Source organism: Manis pentadactyla, chromosome 18 (assembly GCF_030020395.1).
Source record: "Manis pentadactyla isolate mManPen7 chromosome 18, mManPen7.hap1, whole genome shotgun sequence".
NCBI classification, from domain to species: domain Eukaryota; kingdom Metazoa; phylum Chordata; class Mammalia; order Pholidota; family Manidae; genus Manis; species Manis pentadactyla.
In genome coordinates, this window is record NC_080036.1 from 24259979 (window position 1) to 24278571 (window position 18593).

General features: G+C 42.9%; 1 protein-coding gene across 11 annotated transcripts in view; it reads left to right on the forward strand.

Annotated features, from left to right (window-relative positions):
* Positions 1-18593, forward strand: part of AKAP13 (A-kinase anchoring protein 13) — a 291383-nt gene that overhangs the window by 145794 nt on the left and 126996 nt on the right. For all 11 annotated transcript variants that reach the window (XM_036931888.2, XM_057494885.1, XM_036931885.2 and 8 more), the window contains 3 exons: positions 7972-8170; positions 10783-13942; positions 17509-17642. In XM_036931888.2, coding sequence (XP_036787783.2) covers positions 7972-8170; positions 10783-13942; positions 17509-17642 — 3493 coding nt within the window. The remainder of the gene's footprint in view (positions 1-7971; positions 8171-10782; positions 13943-17508; positions 17643-18593) is intronic.

Here is an 18593-nt window from a genome sequence, read left to right on the forward strand (position 1 = left end):
GTAACTAAAATCGTGGTGAGATATTAAAAATTAGTTAAGATCTTGAAAGCAGTGAGTGTGGTGAAACTAGGAAATGCAGAACTTTGGCTATTAGGGCAGCAGGGTATTCCAGAAGCCGTGGAACCATTGAGTTAGCCCAGGTTGTCTTTCAGTGAAAAACAGGAGGAAAGTGACATGTAAGCCACAGACTTCCCCATATCCATAATGCACAATAGTATAGAACTTGGTGCTCTAAAACGTAATCCCTCAAAGTATGTATGTTAAAAATACATGGTTTGTTTCATTCTGCATTTTCTAGTGTTAAAATAGGTAGCCAAGGTAGTTTTATGTGGTGGTTTAGTATGTCAGCCCTAATCTGGCTCCGTTGCTTACTAACTGTTAGGCAAGTTATTTCTCATGACTGTAGTTTTCCTCATTTGCAAATCAGGGTAATATCTTCCTTCACAGGATGGTTTAAAGATGAATGAGGTGATCTGTATAAACCACATAGCTCAGTATTTGATACAATTAAAGAATTAATAAACTTAGCTATACAACATAGTGGCTAGGGTACATACCCCTTTCTTGCGGCAGGAAATAGAAACATATTTAATGAGTGCTTACTATTTACATTACTAGTACTCATATATATAGTAAGGCCATCTCTATCCATGTATCTTTAGTCTGTAAAACAGCTCTGTAAGAAAACTGGTAGTATTTCCACATTTTATAAAAACTAGATGAAAAGGCTTTGGCTCATAGAAGCTCAGTAATGCATCTTAGGTTAGACCATGATATAAATGGGATTCAGCTCAGACCTCAACACCCATACTTTCAGTCATAATCACCCAGGTGCCAGTTGGTGTCAGTTATGTGAAAAACGTGAACAGTTTGGGTGCCTCATATTTGAAAAAGATTTTGAAGGAATAAATGTCAAAGTTGCTGTTGTCCTTCATTTGCTTGGATGTGCTCATTTTGAAAAGAGGTAGGCGATGAGCATGTGGGCTGTGCACTTCCTACTGCATTTGTCAGTCTCATCAGACACCTGCGAGTGGCTCTGGTTGATCTGCTCATCATACTATTGAGTAATTCAGCAGATGGTGGACTTTAGAACTTTTTATCAGAGAATGCCTACGTGTTGAAAAACATTCTGCATGAAGTGGACAGTATTTTAATTCATGAAGAAATTCTCCCCCAAGGGCCTCTTTGCTCCAGGATGCTAAGTGACCCTAGCTACTTCCTGCTGTGAAACCCCATAAGGTGTTCCTATAAGGATGAGCTCTTTCCACCTAAAGGAGTGCAGCGTAGAGAGTGGGAGAGCCCCGGCTTTGGGGTCAGTCAACCTGGATTCAAGTCCATTGCTGAGTAGTTGTGTGCTAAGCAAGGAGAGGACTGGTGTTTGATGGCTGCCTACTGTATGTCAAGCATTTTTAGGTCACTTGTTTTCTATCCCATTAATTATCAGAGCACCGTTATTAAGGGACTGTTACTATCTTTTTTTTTTTTTTTTTTTTTTACAGATTATGCTATCTGCTCAAAGAGGTTAAGTGTCTAGCCCAAGTTCTCATTTCTTATAAGTAATATAGTTCGTTGTTTGAACTCAGGTTTATCACACTGCTATGTACATGGTATGTCCTGAGCCAATGAGTTAATATTTCTGAGTCTCATTTTCCTCTCCTCTGCATTAGGAATAACATTTCTGTGAAGGACTCACATTAGGGTTAAATTAGTGTACCCACCAGCATCTGCCAAGGTGCCTGTCTCTTAGCAGATACACACATAGTATTAGTTTCTTTCCTGCCTTAAGTAAATAGTAATCATAGAAGAGTGAAAGAATTGCTGCCTCTGTCTTTGTAAAAATTAATGTTTTATATTTAGTTCGTTTTGAAAAAAATTGAACTCAGAAAAAAGGTGAATAGCACAGTGTCCTCCTGTACAGCCTTCATCTAAGTTCAGCAGTTGTGACCCTTGTATTGTGTCTGCTTTATCTGTGTGCGTATAGAATTTTACTGAACTCTTTTGAGACTAAGTTGGAGATATCATGATCCTTTACTTCTAAATATTTCAGCATTCTTATCAAATCAGCATATTCAGTTATCAAGAGCAATAATAACAACATTAATACAATTATCTAATAAATAGTTTATGTTCACTTTTTAGCAGCTGCCCAATAATATTCTTCTAAGCAATGGGTTTCGTCCTGATCGTGAATGTTCACTGGGGTCAGTTGTCAGGGCTTTTTCGTCTCCCTCACCAACTTCACTTTTTAGCTGTTACTGCCACTGAGTTGAGTTGTCCTTGAATTACTTATTTCCATGATATACCCCCTCAGAGAGTGAGTTCTTAGTGATCTAAACTCTTTTGTAAACATCGTGAGCAAAGTAGGAGAATGTTCCTAGTCTTCTGCCTGGGGTGAAATGCCAACAAACACTAGAGCAGCTACAGTGTCAGGAGATGAACTGGGTAATGAGACACGCAACCAGTCAGAAGGCAGATGGTCCTTCTCCTCAGTAGGAGCTACAGATGAGTGACGACATCACAGGGCAGGACAAGGCTGAGAAGGCTCAGGGAAGGAGGCGGCCTTTGGGGTTGTGCTGGAAACTAGATAAAGTTGAAGGCACCCAGGAATGGTGGGGCATGACAAAAATTGTCTTGTAACACACTGACTGAAATTTTCAAAGTAGTCATGATACCGGCCTGTCTATCTTGAAGTCTCTTCTGGGATCTGGTTGAATGTGACAGTGTAAGAAGTTCTGGGAGATCTCAGAGCTGGTGATGTAGTAGTGGTGACAGAATCCCTGTCCTGCATATGCCATGGTTAGTAGTCAAAATCCTCTTCGTTTCTCCGGAGTGATGGGGCCTCATCAGGATGAAAAGTGAATAGCGGTGGAGGTCTCTGCAGACTGCCGCACAGCATCAGCACTGCGCCTGGGGATCAGTCGCTCTTTCTCTCATTTTTATAAGCGTCTATGAGGCTCTGGTGCCTCTTAATTCACCAGCTGAAACAACCTGAATTTCATGGGCATTCCTGCCTGTGCTTTTCTGTCCCCCAAGACTTGATTTGTTACAGTAAAATCTTTCTGTATATTCCTGAGGTAAATTTTAGATGCTCAGGCACATTCTTCTTCCTGGCAGAAATAAAGGCTGCAGCTTAGACTGCAGACATAGGATGGGTGTCTAATCAAGAGAATGTTGAGTGCGTTATTCGGTAAGTCCAAAGGGGACTAAACCAGGAAAATGACTAACCTGGGAAATGTGGTAGTGGTACCTGAAGAGAGCCTGTACTTGTGGAGTCACAGGACCTGTAGCTGTGCCTCGGCTTCCAGGTGTGAGCCTCACTCCCCACCGAGGAGGGGCGGTAGACAGGGAGAGGCACAGGCTTTGCCTGCCCTTCTCGCCGCTGTCCCAGCACCAAGCGGCTTTTTTTCTGCATGTCATTGTGTTTGAAAAATGGTCAGCTACTTGAAAGTTTGAAAACCAGCGTCTTTGGTGCTTGACAGTATACCGAGCGCCACAGGCTCCTGAAGTTTGTGCTGCTCAGTTAAGCCTTTGAGATGTTTTGGGAACACAGGCAGATGTGCAGTAAGTTCATTGGCGCACACTGTGAAGGCAGGTGATGTTGGAACTTTTGTTCATTTGGACTGTTTGTCCCACCACTGTAAGAATTCAGAAAGGTGACACATTACCTCTTTTCAGATGTATATTTTTCCATCTAGTGATACCAGATACTTTTTGATCAACACAACATTATGCAATAATTTAATTCAGGAAAGTATTTTTCCTTCTTAATAGTACATAAAATAATGGCACTTTTACAAGTAGTAGCATTGCAATTCTAATAAAATATGGTGTATTTGGTGCATAAAATGCTACACTTCTAAGGGTAAAACTCCTAATATAGTCTTTACAGTTTTTGCTTCTATGGGGGTCATAGTGACACTAATAAGCCAAACTGTGGCTATTGAACAGTGATTCATGTTTGACTTTAGATTGTGTGTTCACATTTATCCTTGAGAAGGGTGTCCTGTTTTTCCTTGTAGCTCTGGTGTCTAGTACCGCATCTACTCTTTAATAGGTGGTCAGTAAATGTTTCATTGAAATACTTTTGAATATCACATCATGAGGCAAGACCATAAAAGCAAGATTCTAGTTAGGAGTAATTAGAAAAAAGTAACTCAATTCAAGAGAAAACAGTAAATTGTATGAGAAGGGAAAGTGATCACAGTGCTTTACTTGGATCACCTGCGACCAGCATTTCCAGATACATAGTAACGTAGACACGGAACACTGATGCAGCCAAACTTACAACTGTAGTGAGGGCAAAGGACAGGCCATATGCATGTGTTCTTAGGGCCGAGGGGCTGGGGGTGAGCCAAGTACTCGTGTGCTGGGATGGCAGTTTGTGATGTCCCATCAGTCTCAATTCTTTGTGCGCCTGGCTATCTGGGCTTTGTGTTTTGGAGGTGTGTAGTTTTTTTTGTGTAGCACAGCCCCAATGTGTTACGCCAGGTTTTCATTTGTTACTAGGTCCAAAACTAATGATAAAGAGAAATTCTTAATACACTTTTGCTTTTTTTATTTTGCACTGACTTTCCATCTTAACCCTTCATTAAATAACAGCTCCAGTGACACCATCCTACCTCTAAGAAGCCCTGTGTTCTAGTGAGAGGGACAAGTACATAAATAACAAGTAGTTGAAGAGGATTTTTTAAAAATTGTTTTTTTAAGTCCCAAGATAGTAATAGAATAAGATCTTGGGTATTCAGAAGGGAGAAAAGATTCTATACCAATGGAGAGAAGAATGGAATAAGAGATCAGGAAGCTAGACTGTGAAAGATGAGTGGGTTTTGGATAGGTGGGCATCCCTGGCCAATGAAGTGTGTTTGGGGGAATGGACATGTACAGTTTGACTGCAAAATAGGATGTAAGAATATCATAGAAAGATAGACTGACTCAAAGAACATCAGTGCCTTAGTATGGAAGTGTTGCTGGCCATGCAGAAGCAGTGCTGGTGTGGCGTGCCCTAGCAAGGTCCCATCACAGAATGGAAAGAGGTAGTCATAGTTGGCTCTGCTTATTAGCCTGGTGGCCTTGGCCATGAAGTTCTGTGGCTTTCTGCTTTGTATAGCCATGCAGGAGAGATGGGATGTTTTGCAGAATGCTTAAAATCCAAAGAGAAAACCTGGGTGGTTTGGGCGCACGTAGTACACATTTCACTTCCAGTGCAAAAGAATAGCAAATTGTTTTCTTGTGCACAGTAAAACTTCTGAGCAACAGACATCACTTTGCTTGAAAGCAATCACTTTGGGTAGATTTGGAGAGTGGTGGAGGTCATAGGTGGTCGGTAACAAGTGTCTGCAAGAGTCCACATAATTCAGTGAAGGTCTAAACTAAAACAGTGCCTATAGGAATTGAAATAAGGTGCTAAGTGGGAGACGCTTTGCAGATAGAAAACCAAGAGAATGGTCTGGATAAAGGCAATGGTTTTACTGGGGGTAACACTGACTTCATTCATGGAAGTAAGTTTGGAGTTGCTACTCATTTAGGAATGGGGGAACATAAAATCGTGTTTTGAAATGTGAGAATGCCCTCTGGATATCCCGGTAAAGACTTTCATCAAGTAGTTAGAAATGTGGAGCAGGGACTCAATTGAAGGCTACTGGATTGGAAGTGAACTGGATCTGTGGGGAAGGATGGGTGAGAGAAGAAGACTAAGTTCAGAAAGTCAACATGTTCACGTGTACGATGGGAGAGAAAGGAAGAGCCAGAGAAAACAGTGGGTGGGTGGGTGGGATGACTCTTTATGGATGCCAAGTGCGGGTCCTGTGAGTTGTAGGACACACTCTTACCCCAAATCGTGACAACCGGAATGTCTCCAGACACTTCCATCTGTCCCCTACAGGCCAAATTCTCAGTGAGAACTGGTCTGCAGGGTTGAATAAGGCGTGCCGCTGAGCTGCTGCACCCACTGCAGCGACCTGTAACTGCCCCTGCTGCTCTGTCTTCTGCTGATGTTTTAATCGTACTTAGGCAGGTGGGGAAGGAACTAGTGCAGAAGTGGGTGGAAAACTGCAGGTGTCCAGGCGGTGATTACTGAATCAGGTACCTAAGGAGGACAGCAGGAAGCAACATGTTCAATTTTCAAACCTACTGTTTAGAAGAGCCATCCTTAGAGTTAATTGCATTGAATAGTCTTTGGTATCTAGATGGGCTAGGAAGCAACAGAAATCCTCAGGAACGATGAACTGGAGGATGGAAGGGTTAGCATTTGGAAGTAACCATGGCAACAAAAGCACATTCCTCTGGAAGGAGAGCATGGGAGAGGTAGAAAGTAAATAGTTTGTGGTTACAGGAGGGAATTTCCCAAGGTTTAGATGTTAGAAAGGAAACAGTTTGAGAATTAATAGTGACAGGGTTGGTAGAGAACTGCATTTGGGTGGGAACAGACTGCACACTTTCTAATTGGCCCTGCCTTGGCAAACAGCCCCCTCTTAGGTGTTATATTTGGTTTACACTGAATAGAGGTCTGTAAATCAAGTTTTGTTTTCAAAGGCCCTTTCTTTACTGGAATATACCTGGGGGTGGTAATCTGAGTAAGCAGATATGCCAGTATATCTGTCAGGCAAGTAATTAAGCAGAGTTAATAACAGTGTCCACCCACACTTCAAAACTGAATTTTCAGAGAAGTTGCCTCCCCCTTATTTGGCATAGCTGATTGGCTTCTTAATTGAGCCATTCATTTGAACTTTGAAGTGACTATCTTAAAGATACTTTCCTATTTCAGGTCATTTTACTCAGCATAGAACAAACAGCTTGGTAAAAAGATAAAACACTGAGCATTGCATATACTAGGTTCATCTAAAGTACCTGCTGGGGAGTCACTCTGAGTATGGAAATTACACTAGTTTTCACTTGGAGCAGCCGTAGTTGTTACCCTCAGCCATGATTCTCCGGTTACAGGTTTCCTACTGTAGCATATTTTTAGCTTTCAGATTCCAGTTATTCTCTAGTGAATTGTTAATGACAGACAGGTATGAATTACTAGACAAAACACTGGAGGGAAAGTTGAAGCCGGGCTGCTTCTCATAATTTTCTGTGGATGGCATGCCTATTATTTTGTAATTCTGTAGTTTCTTCCATTTTAAAACAAGTTAATGATCTCAAACGTAACCTCCCGCCTCCTTCCAGAATCTCTGGATACTTTACCAGTCTACTGGTGCACTAGAGAGAACCCCATAAAGAGATTTCATGTTTTGAGGCCTATCCCAGAAATGCTTTTGTCCATACTTGTGCCTTTGTCTGCTTTATTTATATATGAAGTATGTCTACAGTGATACGAGTCAAGCAAAGTTGTTTTTTAAATATAATAAATTTTAACTTGAAGTTCTTAGAACCATGTGTTTCATTCAAAATAGGACTTGATAATTATACTGACAAGTGTAGTATGTTACAGCGTTGTCGTTGTTTGTATCTACGTAGTCGGCTCCAGGAACTCGGAGGGTGTGTCCTTCACCGGTTAACAAAAGCTGGAGCGCCCTGGTATGAGTTGCAGAAATTAGTTCTTCCCTTCCCAATATGATGGACTGAAGTTAGCATATGGTGTTACCCATTTCAAGACAAATGCTTATTAATAATAATAAACCTTGCTTCTTTTGAAAACCAGGCTGAAACCATCTTCCTTACATTTCCTCGTTATTGGTTGTTAGCATAATATTAACTATTTTAAGATCCCAGACTTCTCTTCATCTTGATCAAAAGAACATCCTCAGGGAGGACTCCTGCAGCTCTCATTTAACCCATTTGTGACCTCTAGTGAGGAGGACGGAGCAGTTCAGTTGCATGCCCGAATCACTGGGGAACTGTACAAACCACATTTCTGCTGCACGGCCTCAAAGAGCATCAGATTAGATATTTTACCTAAGACTTAGAGGGTTAAACGTATGCCTGGGAGGCAGAACGTGTGTCTGTTAACCAGAGATTGTTTACTTACAGGGAGAATGCTGGAGAACCAGAGTCCTGGCGCAGTCTGTCCTATGAAATACCTTGTGGGGACTGTTCTGTGAGGCATCATCGAGATCTGGACGTCTATACATTAACCTCTGAGTCTGAATCACATCATGAACCCCCATTTCTTGGAGACACTTGTACTGGACATATTTTTAAACTTATGAACATCCAGCAGGAGCTAACGGTAAGGAAGACAATGGTCCATTTTCTGGCTTTTCTGCCCTTCTTTCTGCCACCAGTGAACTTCGCTATAATGAGAACATAAAATGCTTCCATCAAAGGCTATGAAATCTGTAGAGCAGTTTTAACAGTATTAGATGTTACCACTTACAGGTATAGAACTAACATTGAGGTTGTAGCAGTAGGAGATGGAGAGAATTTTTTATTTTTTTTTGCCAGGCTTTTGAGATAATGAGCATACACATTGCAGATAAAGAAATAATGCAGCAACTAGAATTTTTCTAGCTGAAAAGGAACTTGTCTGTTTATAAATATGTCAGTTTAACTATAAAACTTACTGAGCAAAACAGTTTCTGAGATTGTTGCTAAAGTACATAAACCAAATTTACTCAGAAATAAAGCCTTTCACTACTATGTCAATGAGTGATGATAGTGTTACTACATTTAATTTGATGTTGTATGTTAAGAAGATCACTAAAAAAATAAAGATTTTATAATCCACTCAAACCTTCAAGATAAAGTTGTTGCTGGACATAAAAACATTACAGACTCCCTGGTAGCATTTGTTATGGATAATATAAATGTCATATGGGTACATCTGTCTTGGCCATAACATCTGAAAGGCTAAGTTTAGATAATTTTTCCACCCAGTTTATTTCAGAGCTGATTTGATTTGGAAAAAGCTTGACAGTAGTTTCATTTAAGGCCGTCTAGGATCAGCTCAATGCCAGCGGTTCCTTTTGGAGCAGGCATCATTTTTGAGACCTGCAGGCTGAGACACTTCATGTAGACTTGTATGATGCACCTGCCTCTGCCTTTCCGAATCACGTTTGTTCCAGAATAGGTGTCATTGGATTTTCCTCTGAGTGGACTGCCAGGAAGTTAGGTTTACGTTTAGAGCTCTTCTTACTAGGTGGCTGATGGTCCAATTGAAAACACTCAGTTTGCAGGTGCCAGCACGGTGTGGGACAAGTTGTCAGGAAGCCACGAGAAATTAAAACCCAGAGAGCTTGCATTTGTTAGGAGTTTCTGTACTCCTCAAGTAATACCACTCACTTCTCCAAATCTGTCTTCTGTAATGTTCACCCTTTATTAAATTTAATGACTTTTTAGGAGACTGTTATACTCTCTGCAGGAATGGAAGCGAGATAATTTTCAAAACTCCAAGGAACTTAACAGAAGCTTTTAGTGAAAATCCATTTTTCTTGTACTCTGTGGTTAGAAGGACTTTAGTGAGCATAACACATTTTACACTTATCTGTGTAAAATTTTACAGTAGATCCAGTAAGTAGACAGGACTAATCCAGTGGTGGAGTCCTGTTAAGTGTTCAGCGTATTTCCAGGGTGCATTAATGAAGGGCACTGGATGATCACCACGAGATGATTACTGCAGTGGGTCAGGTAATGTGTGAGGAGCCAACCAGATGTTTTAAAAAAATTATGTGTTGAACAAATAGCATTATTATAAGAATTACTGAAATTTTGATAACAAAGGCATTCCCACCCTAAAGATCAGCTGTATTTTCCTTTCTCTAGTTTTCCTAAGCCTTTTCCTACAGATACATGTGATTTTCACATAATTATAATCTTAGATTAACTGTATAGGGTTAATACTATATACTATAGTATTTAGTATATAGATTAGTATATAGTACATAGATAAGATATATTAGAATGTAGATTAGGGTTATACTGTGTTGGTATATATAGGGTTTATTTATGTTTTTTAACATTGTATTACAAATGTCTTCTTCTCATTTCACTATGGTCTCTCAGTTAACATGTAATAGCAGAGCATTTCCCATTGAGTTGATCAACCATGATTATTCTAACCATTCCTGTGCAGTTGGTCATACCTGTTTACATTTTAAAAATTTCTTTAAAGCTGGAAAAACTATTTTTGAGATGACCTGTGATAGCCTCAAGCCATAGTCCTAGGAATAATCAAGAATTTGGTATTATTGGTATGATATGTTCTTACGTATTTAATATTCAGTATTAGACAACAGAGGAACTACTTTTTTCAAAAAGTAAAAGAATACCATGCCACTGTTCTTGAAATTCTGAATGCATAGCTAAAGCTAGATCTAATGGAGCATACTTTGGGGATTAAAGGACACTGCCTAACTCCTTAGTAAGACTTTAGGGCCCAGGAGCACTGCCTGCATCTTGTGGTTGACGAGTTTACCAGACTGTGAGGGTTTACTTTTACTTACAAGTATGAGGCGGATGGAGGGAAGCCTCTGCCCCTCCGAAGACCCTACAGAAAGGTACTTTTCTGGGCTGCTCACTTGAAGATAGTCACTGTGTGTTGTTTTTTTTTAAGTTTTTGTGGCCCAATTTGAATCTACTTTCTGAAATCAATTTGTAATAAAAAAAAAAGAGTCATTTTGTATATTCTTGACCATTTTTATCATTCCAGTGGCTATGTAGCTTTAAGAGAGGAAAGTTGTATCGGAAACAAAAGAAAATTTGTTATTATTTAGATCAGTATATCATATGACCTTAGAAGGGCTGGAATGGCATTGAGTTCTCTCCAACAGAATTTTTGCTTATCGGTGTCAGTGACATCTTTTACCACGCACAATTAAAAAAAAATCTTTCATTTCCTCCTAGAAAACAAAGCTCAAGCAGATGGACAATATTATGCCCTTAATGGTGACAGCACAGGATCCTTCAGGTCTGCCCAGTGCCCGAGATGCAGAAGGCCAGTTTCCTCCCTGTGCATCCAAGCCCATGGACAGCCAGCAGCTCTCCTCTCCTGGAGATACTGAGAACTCGCCCTGCTGCCAGGGGAGCACTGCTGGGCCTAGTGAAAGTTCCTATGATTTGTCAAGTGTGGTTAAGGAGGAAAATACAGACTGTTCCTGTGGGAAGAAAAATAAAGGCATGGAGAGAAGAGGCGAGGTGGCAGTGCCAACATCTGCTGTGGCCTCAGGGCCTGGGTCTGCTCCCGACAGCTGCCTTCAGAGCATGCCGGATTACGGAGGAAAGGGCACAGAAGCCCTTCTATCCTGTGGAATCGGAAATGAAGAAGCTGGAACAAAATCTTCTGTAACGGCCATGGACCAGGAGCCTCTGAGCAGTGGAGACCGTGTCCTGCAGGGCGACATGGTTGTCGAGCCAGGCCCCACCCAGTGTTTTCCTGGAGCTGAGCTGGTGGTCAGTGCAACGGCAGATGCCAGTGTCCCAGTGACTGCAGGGGAGACAGAACGTGGTCTTGGGAACCCAGATGCCACCATCCAGAGGAATGTGCTTGAAGTAGAGGAAAGTACAAAGGAAACATTTGAGGACTCTAATATCAGCACAGCTGGAGCCTCTGATGTAACAGTCACAAGTAAGCCTGTGGATAATGCCAGCATCCCAAACTGTGTGACTGCCACCAGTTCCCTGCATGGTAACAAACCTACCGAGTCTGTACTTGTATTTAGTAATGGAGAAACCTCCATTGAAAAAACTGCAGAAATGAAAACTTCAAGAAGTTGTGAAGAGAGTGCTGATGGTCCAGGAGATGAGAACTGTGCGGCCATTCCAGCAGCTGCAAAAGACAGGAGTTCAGACAGGGCCAAACTTGACACTCCCTCAGCAAACACACGTGAGGCCATGCCACCCTCTGGTTTAACCTTGCCTGGGCCACAGAAAGATGTCGTGCCAAACCAGAAATCAGAAACTAATTCGTCTCATGTTCAGAGCCAAAAGAGCAGACTGCCCATCTGTTCTACAGCTGGAGATGGTGACCTCTGTGCTGCTCCTGTGTGTCGTCAGGACACAGGGACTTCGGGTGATGTGGTGGCTGCAGAGCACTGTGATGACACAGTTACCCGACTGGAAAGCACCACCGCAGGCCGGCCCAGCACACCCAGCGCACGGCACCTGCCCACTGCCATCTGTGCGGAAGGCCCACAGGCCAGCACAGCCTCCCCTGACCCTGTAGGAGCTGCCCGAGAACACAGGGATTTCTGTCCTCTGAACGTTCCAGATATAGATAAAGAGGGTCAGGGCCAAGGGAAAGATCTGAAACTAGAAACACCTGTAACAGATCCACTTGAGGTGGCTCCATATTCACATGCAGTTGTCCCCAAAGCTGAGAAAGAACTGGTGCCAGACCAGGCAGTGACATCAGACAGGACTTTCTCTCTGGCAAGCAGTGCAGCCAGTGAATCAACAACCAAAGATGACGCACTTTCTCTTGTCCCCTCCCAGAAAGAAAAGGGAACAGCAACTCCCGAACTACATTCAGCTGTGGATTGTACAGGTGGCCCAGACGGAGATCTGAGCGGTCCTGGTGAGCAGCCACTGGAAAGTGGTGCTGCAGGCCAGGCCACTGCCTCCGCTGCTCTGCTGCTCCAGCCCGGCATGGGGAACACCAGCCCCACAGGACTAGCTGGGCGGCACAAGGGTCCCCACCTCTCAGCAGCCCCTGAGGTTCCGAATATCAAGGGGGGCACTGACTCTTCCCTGCTGCATGTGGGTAAGGCCACGTTGGCCTCTGATTCCATTTTAACTGAAAAAGGAAAAAATCTGGTGGTTCCAGAAAACTCGGCAGCTCAGGGACAAGCTGACAAGGACACAGGAGTCACTTGCTCCTGTGTTAAGGAAGACACTCTTTCTTCAGGGATGTTGCAGGAAGAGCCAAGAACACCGTCTCCTGGACAGGGGACCCCGGGGTTCTGTGAGGAGGCTGGTTCAGCCGCCTGTGTTGTGGAAAGAGCCCTGCAGGAGGCAAGCACGGCAGGCACCCCCTCAGCCCAGCACAGCGCAGATGCTCAGCACAGCAGGGAAGTGGCCCCACCAGTCTCCCTGCTGATGGAAGGTGGGGCCGCTCGGAGCCTGGTGCCGCCAGGAGCAAGTCTGGCTGTGGATTCCAACCAGGAAGCCTTGGGTGCAGAGCAGAGCAGCTCACCTCTGTTGCCAGGCCTGCTGCCAGATGGGTCTGAGACTCTTTGTTGCAATCGATCTTTTGCCCCGGATGTTGGAGTGAAAAATACACAGTCCCTGGGTGAAAATGCTGCTTGTGAGGTGAGCGGAAATGTGTTGGATGTTGCAGTGGACCATGCTCTACAAGGTCCCACTGGGGCCAAAAGAAAAGATATATCACAAAACACGCAGGACACCCCGATTCCACAAGTCTCATTGAGCGGGGAGAAGAGGACAACCCTTGATTTGCCAAGAGCTTTACCGTACGAAGGTGTGACTGACCCGCAAGGCACTGCTACCCCAGAGATGATACCTCTTCGTGGAGAGAAAGGGAAGCTGGAGGGAGCAGCCCACGGCTGCAGCATGGGCAGCCCCAAGGGGACCCAGATGGAGAACAAAGCCCCTCTTGGCCTCCTGCAGCCTGTGGCCAAAGAGCTCCCCACAGAGGCAGGGCTCTCCAGCAGTGACGACAAGGCCCCAGGCAGAGAAAGGGGTGCTTCCTTTCTACCTTCTGCTGTCTCTGCTGAAGCCGTGCACCAGCCTACGAGGGCAGACTCAGTCGAGGAGGCTGCAAGTCGCATAGTGGATGCCGTCATAGAACACGTCAGGGCCTCAGGAGCCCTGGCTGCCGAGGGAGAGATCAGCCACACATCACTGGCCAGGTTGTCAGAGTCAGGCCCGGCGACTGGCCAGCTGGAGAGGGTGTCTGCAGGCCAAATGAATGCCCTCTGCCCTGGGGAGACCCCACAGATGGGCAGTAGTCATGAAGAAACCCCTGGGAAACTTGTGGGACATTTAGCTGGAAGGGAGGAGCTTGAGAAGACAACTCTGCTTATTCAAGGACCTGAGCCGGCAACAGGTAAGCAAAGCAGAAGGCAGAGTTAACAGTTTGAGAAACAAATCCCTGTCAGATCCTCTGTGATGTTGTGGTAAAAAATACAGGCATCTCTGTTGATTAGAAGGTTTGCATTCATCGGATAGGTTGCCAGGTTAACGGTCAGCACCATGAGGAGAGGCCTGCCATCCCAGGGTTGAACAGATTTTGCTCCCTGTATTGTAGAGTCCTGGCTGGATTGATTAAGCCTGGACATGCTTTCTGTCACGCTGGAGCAGTGCAGCCTTCCTAACCCGGAAAACAATGCTGAGATCGCAGGTGCTCTAAAATGATAAAGTAATTGAGCAGATATTTTTATTCACATGGCTTATTCTGTTTTTCTAGGACCATAGAAACACAGTGCTGGAAAAATGTGTTTTATTTATAAGCCTGAAACCCTTTTTTTTCCTTATCATCTTAGTCTTGTGTTCTGAGCAAATTTAGAGCGGTTTCACGAATAGCTGTAAGAATCATTCTACGGGAATGGTCCAGCATCCAGAGTCGTGGCATTAGGTCATTGGTGAGGGCTGGGGGAAGGGAACTTCCTCCTTTTCCTGCCTGAGCAGCAGACCTCCAGTTCATGGCCTGTTGCTTTTAGGCAGCAGTCTGGGAATTCAGGGCCCGCACAGCGGAGGGGATAGGATGCAGGATTTCCGCCCGAGCCCAGGCTGCTGAGTTGCTGTCATAGGGCAGACGTTGTGTCTGCTTATCTTGGTGAGGCAGCTGCACTGAGCAGATCGCTCACACAGTAGCCTGCTCCCTCTGTGGGTAACCATGGCCAGAGAGAAACCACTGTTGCTCAGTGGAAATAAATCATCTGAATAAAACTTACCGGGGGTTGAGGCTGAAGCTGAAACTAGCGTCCGACTGGGTTTTGACTCCCGAAGTCTTTAAAGGTCAGTTTGATTCACGCTTTGATGTGGCTACTTGTCACCATGCATGGAGGGAGGGCCTGTGTCCATGCTTGCCCCCAGGTTTTTGTAGGTAAGAAGTAGTCTGTTCAGTTTTACTGTTTGTTTTTGCTGTTCTTTCTAAGGTTTGAAAAATCCCTTTAAGTGTACCATGTGTTAAGAGTGTGGGGGTGGAGAGCATAGAGAAACAAACAAATGAAACACGAAAGTTGCATAGGAAAAGAGCAATTTAAATGCAGTGGTCATATTCTCTTATAAAAGAGTTTTTAACCATTTGTAATCTTATTTACTTATTTTTTCCAGTTGAGGGATTTAAAAACCTGAGGTAGTATTTTGGTGACTTCAGTTTTTAGTTTTGTTATGTCTGGATTGTTAGTGATAGAAATTTGTTGGCTGCTCTCTTGAATTTAAATGAGACCGTTTCTAATTTTTAAAATAAGGTCCAACAACAAGTCTATTTTGGGGGCCCTGGCAGGTCGACACTTCAGAAGAGGGGAGTGGCTGTAAGCTGATGCCTGGCTGTGCTCCTTTCATTTGGATGCTGTGTCTTTGGCCTCATGGGCTGGAATTATTTCTCATTCTGGCTCAGTAGTCAGAATTTAACCAAGCAAGTGTGAGCTGTCTGAGGTTTGTGCCTATAGTAGCCTATGAGAGAAGATAGAAACCAGGGAGAATTTCAGAGTTTGATTTTTAATAGTACGTAAATACAGTAAAGATGCTAAGACATGATTCTTAAGATTTTTAAGCTTTTAGGGAGGAAAATGAGATGTATAAAGTTCCAGTAGTATCTCTAGTTTGGAGTCGGTCAGTGTATGTGGGTAAGTTACTTGTTCTGCTACCAAGAGGAGTCATATGTGCTTGGTGCTCATGGTCTCAAACTACAGCAGAGAAGTAGCCAGTGATGAAAGCAGAGGTGCTTTCCGCAGAAAATAGCCAGGCTTCGGGGAAGTCCCCAGTCACATTGCCCTGGAGAAAAAGCACCTGAGTGTCATCTCAGAGCCAAAGGGTATTTTCTAGGAAGCTTGCATTCCATTCATGAATTTCAGCATGTGGTTTTATGGTTTTGTGAGTGAAGAGACATCAGCTTACTGCTGCTTTGGAAGGAGCTCCATGGCATTGGCTTCTGGTTTTGTATACTGCTGTAGATAAAGCCAAATAGCAACTGAAAGGGGGAAAACACAAAACTTCCAGTTAGGAAGGACTGTGGCCCTTTGCCCATCAAGAGCGTGGTCACAGTGCTTTGGGAAATTAACTGTGCAGGACTGCGCCAGGCCAGTCCTGCACAGGTCGCCAGACCCCCAGTCGCAGTCACCACCGTTTACTGTCATCACTGGTTGCTACAAGGCTGTGCCGAAAACTATATACCAAAAAAAATTAAAATTATCAACAACCAAAAAAAAATGTTACTCTGCCTTGCTTGGAAATGTTTTGATGAAGGAATATTTCTAAAGGGATTGCTTAAGTCAGATTTTTTTTTAACTTTGATCACATTTTATGAAATGTAAGATTTTGATTCTTTGGACAAGGAAACTTATTTCCCATTTTTAAATTGCTAGTAAGATTATATAATTATAAAAGGCAAAGGAAGAAGAGAGGAGACTTATAAATGTTCATTTATAGGAATATAACTTCCCTAAGTATAAACTAGACCTTTGTGCATGTCACAATGTGCTATTAAAATAAAATCTTAATGTAATTTATTCTTTGCTGAAAGAAACCTCTCTCTTGTTTGGTATAGGGAACATTTTTTCTCTGCCAGAGTTAATTGCATGACTAGATTAGTAACAAAATAACAACCACAGAAAATTTTCCACATGAAAGTGAGATGATAGTTCCTTATATAGTTGAATTGTCAAAGTGAATTTTGACTATTCAATCATCATTCCCCTTTAAAGTAGTGTCAAAGCCTAAATTTGCCTCAGACATCATTTATCACTTTCTTCCTGGATTTGCTTGACCATATGGTGGTCCAGTAACGAAACCACTACTGTTTGGTCTGTTGAGCATAATTCTAAAGAAAAGGTGTGAAAACTTTTTCTTAAAAAAAGGAATTGTTAGTTTGTGATTATGTTTTAGTTTGGGGAAAAAAAGTTAGAAAATCATTGACTAGAATAGTGTAGTCTTACCAGTTGTAGTGATGGGTTGGTGGGAGTGTGTAGCATGTTTTTAAAGAAAGTCAGTCTCTTTCCAAGGGCTGTATTTCACTTGCAGTGGCTCTTTTCTTTTTGTCCTGTACAAATACAAACATCTCTTGCCTCTTTGAGGATGGACAAGATGGACTACCTAAGCTTTAGCTCTTAATCTGTTCCCTTAAAGCTTGTGAGTTAACTTTTCCATATGCAAGTCAGCACCACACTCAAAGATTTGTCAGGGAAAATCAGAAATGAAAATAAAAGTCCAGTAGACTCTGAACTGGATCTTCCCTTGCTACAAATCCACACAAAGGCTCGTGAAAACCATCCAACCACGTGATAAAGGAGTAGCTCAGCGCGGGGCCACGGGTGACACCAGCTCCAAAGGAGTACTTTCCGTTTAACACAAGAGCAAACAAAACCCATGAAACCTGGAACACCTTGCATAAATAGGAAGGCACAGGAGTCCGTTTCTCAAATGCACTTTGTAACCCCTTGTTCTTTTCAGAAATGCCAGACACAAAAGCTGAAGAAGAAGTGGATTTTCCGAGTGGTACCAGGGAGAGTTCAGCTTCTGAAGAGGAGGCTGTGGGAAACACAGCTACTACACCTGCCATGAAACCAGGCCCCAAGACCCAGGCAGTAAGTGGCGTCAAGTCTGTGTGAGCACCGAATGTGTTGAGTGTATTTGGCTGGCCTACTGTTGTGTGATTTATGGGCTTGTTGTTTTGTATGGGGGAATTTTTTTTCCACAATGGTATTTTTTTCCCCTTCTGTCTTACTGCATTATGTATATATAAATGTGGATATGTTGTCACAGTTAAGTTTTCATAAATGGTGTGCACCACACAGCATGATTTTGGAATGGGCCCACCCTACATGGTTCCCTCAGAGATGATGATGGAAAAGGTAATCCCTGTAAGCACAGGATTTATCCATTTGTCATCGAGTTAACGTGTCATAAAAAGAACTACCACAAAAAGGGATTATTAATGCTTTTAAAATCTGACCATATAGAAACGATATGATAGCAAAATGAGATTTTTTATAGCTTAACTGTCTGAAATATGAAGTATGTCATTTTTAGTGATAAAAGTTCAGTAGGTTTTTCATGAGTTTCATTGAGAGAAAATTCACATACCATAAAATCCACTCATTCAAGTAAAGTGTACAGTTTGGTAGATTTTTAATGTATTTACAGAGTTGTGCAACCATCACCACTGTGTCATTTTAGAACATTATCACTCCTAAAAGAAGCCCCATGCTCATCAGCCGCCCATCACCATGGCTACCGCTGCCGCACTCACTCCCCCCGTGTGCTGGGAGTCACTGATCTCCTTTCCACCTCCGTGGGTTTGCCCGTTCGCAACCTCATGTCAACGGCATTGTATAACGTGGTCTTATTGTGACTGGTTTCTTTGATTTACCTAATGTTTTAAGAGTCATCCATGTTGTAACATTGATCAGTATGTCATCTGTTCTTATTCTCAAATAATACTCCATTTTATGGATATACCAATTTTTTTGTACATTTAAGTCGTTTCTACTCTTTGGCTGTTGTGAATGATAACTGCTTTGAATGTGTACAAAGGT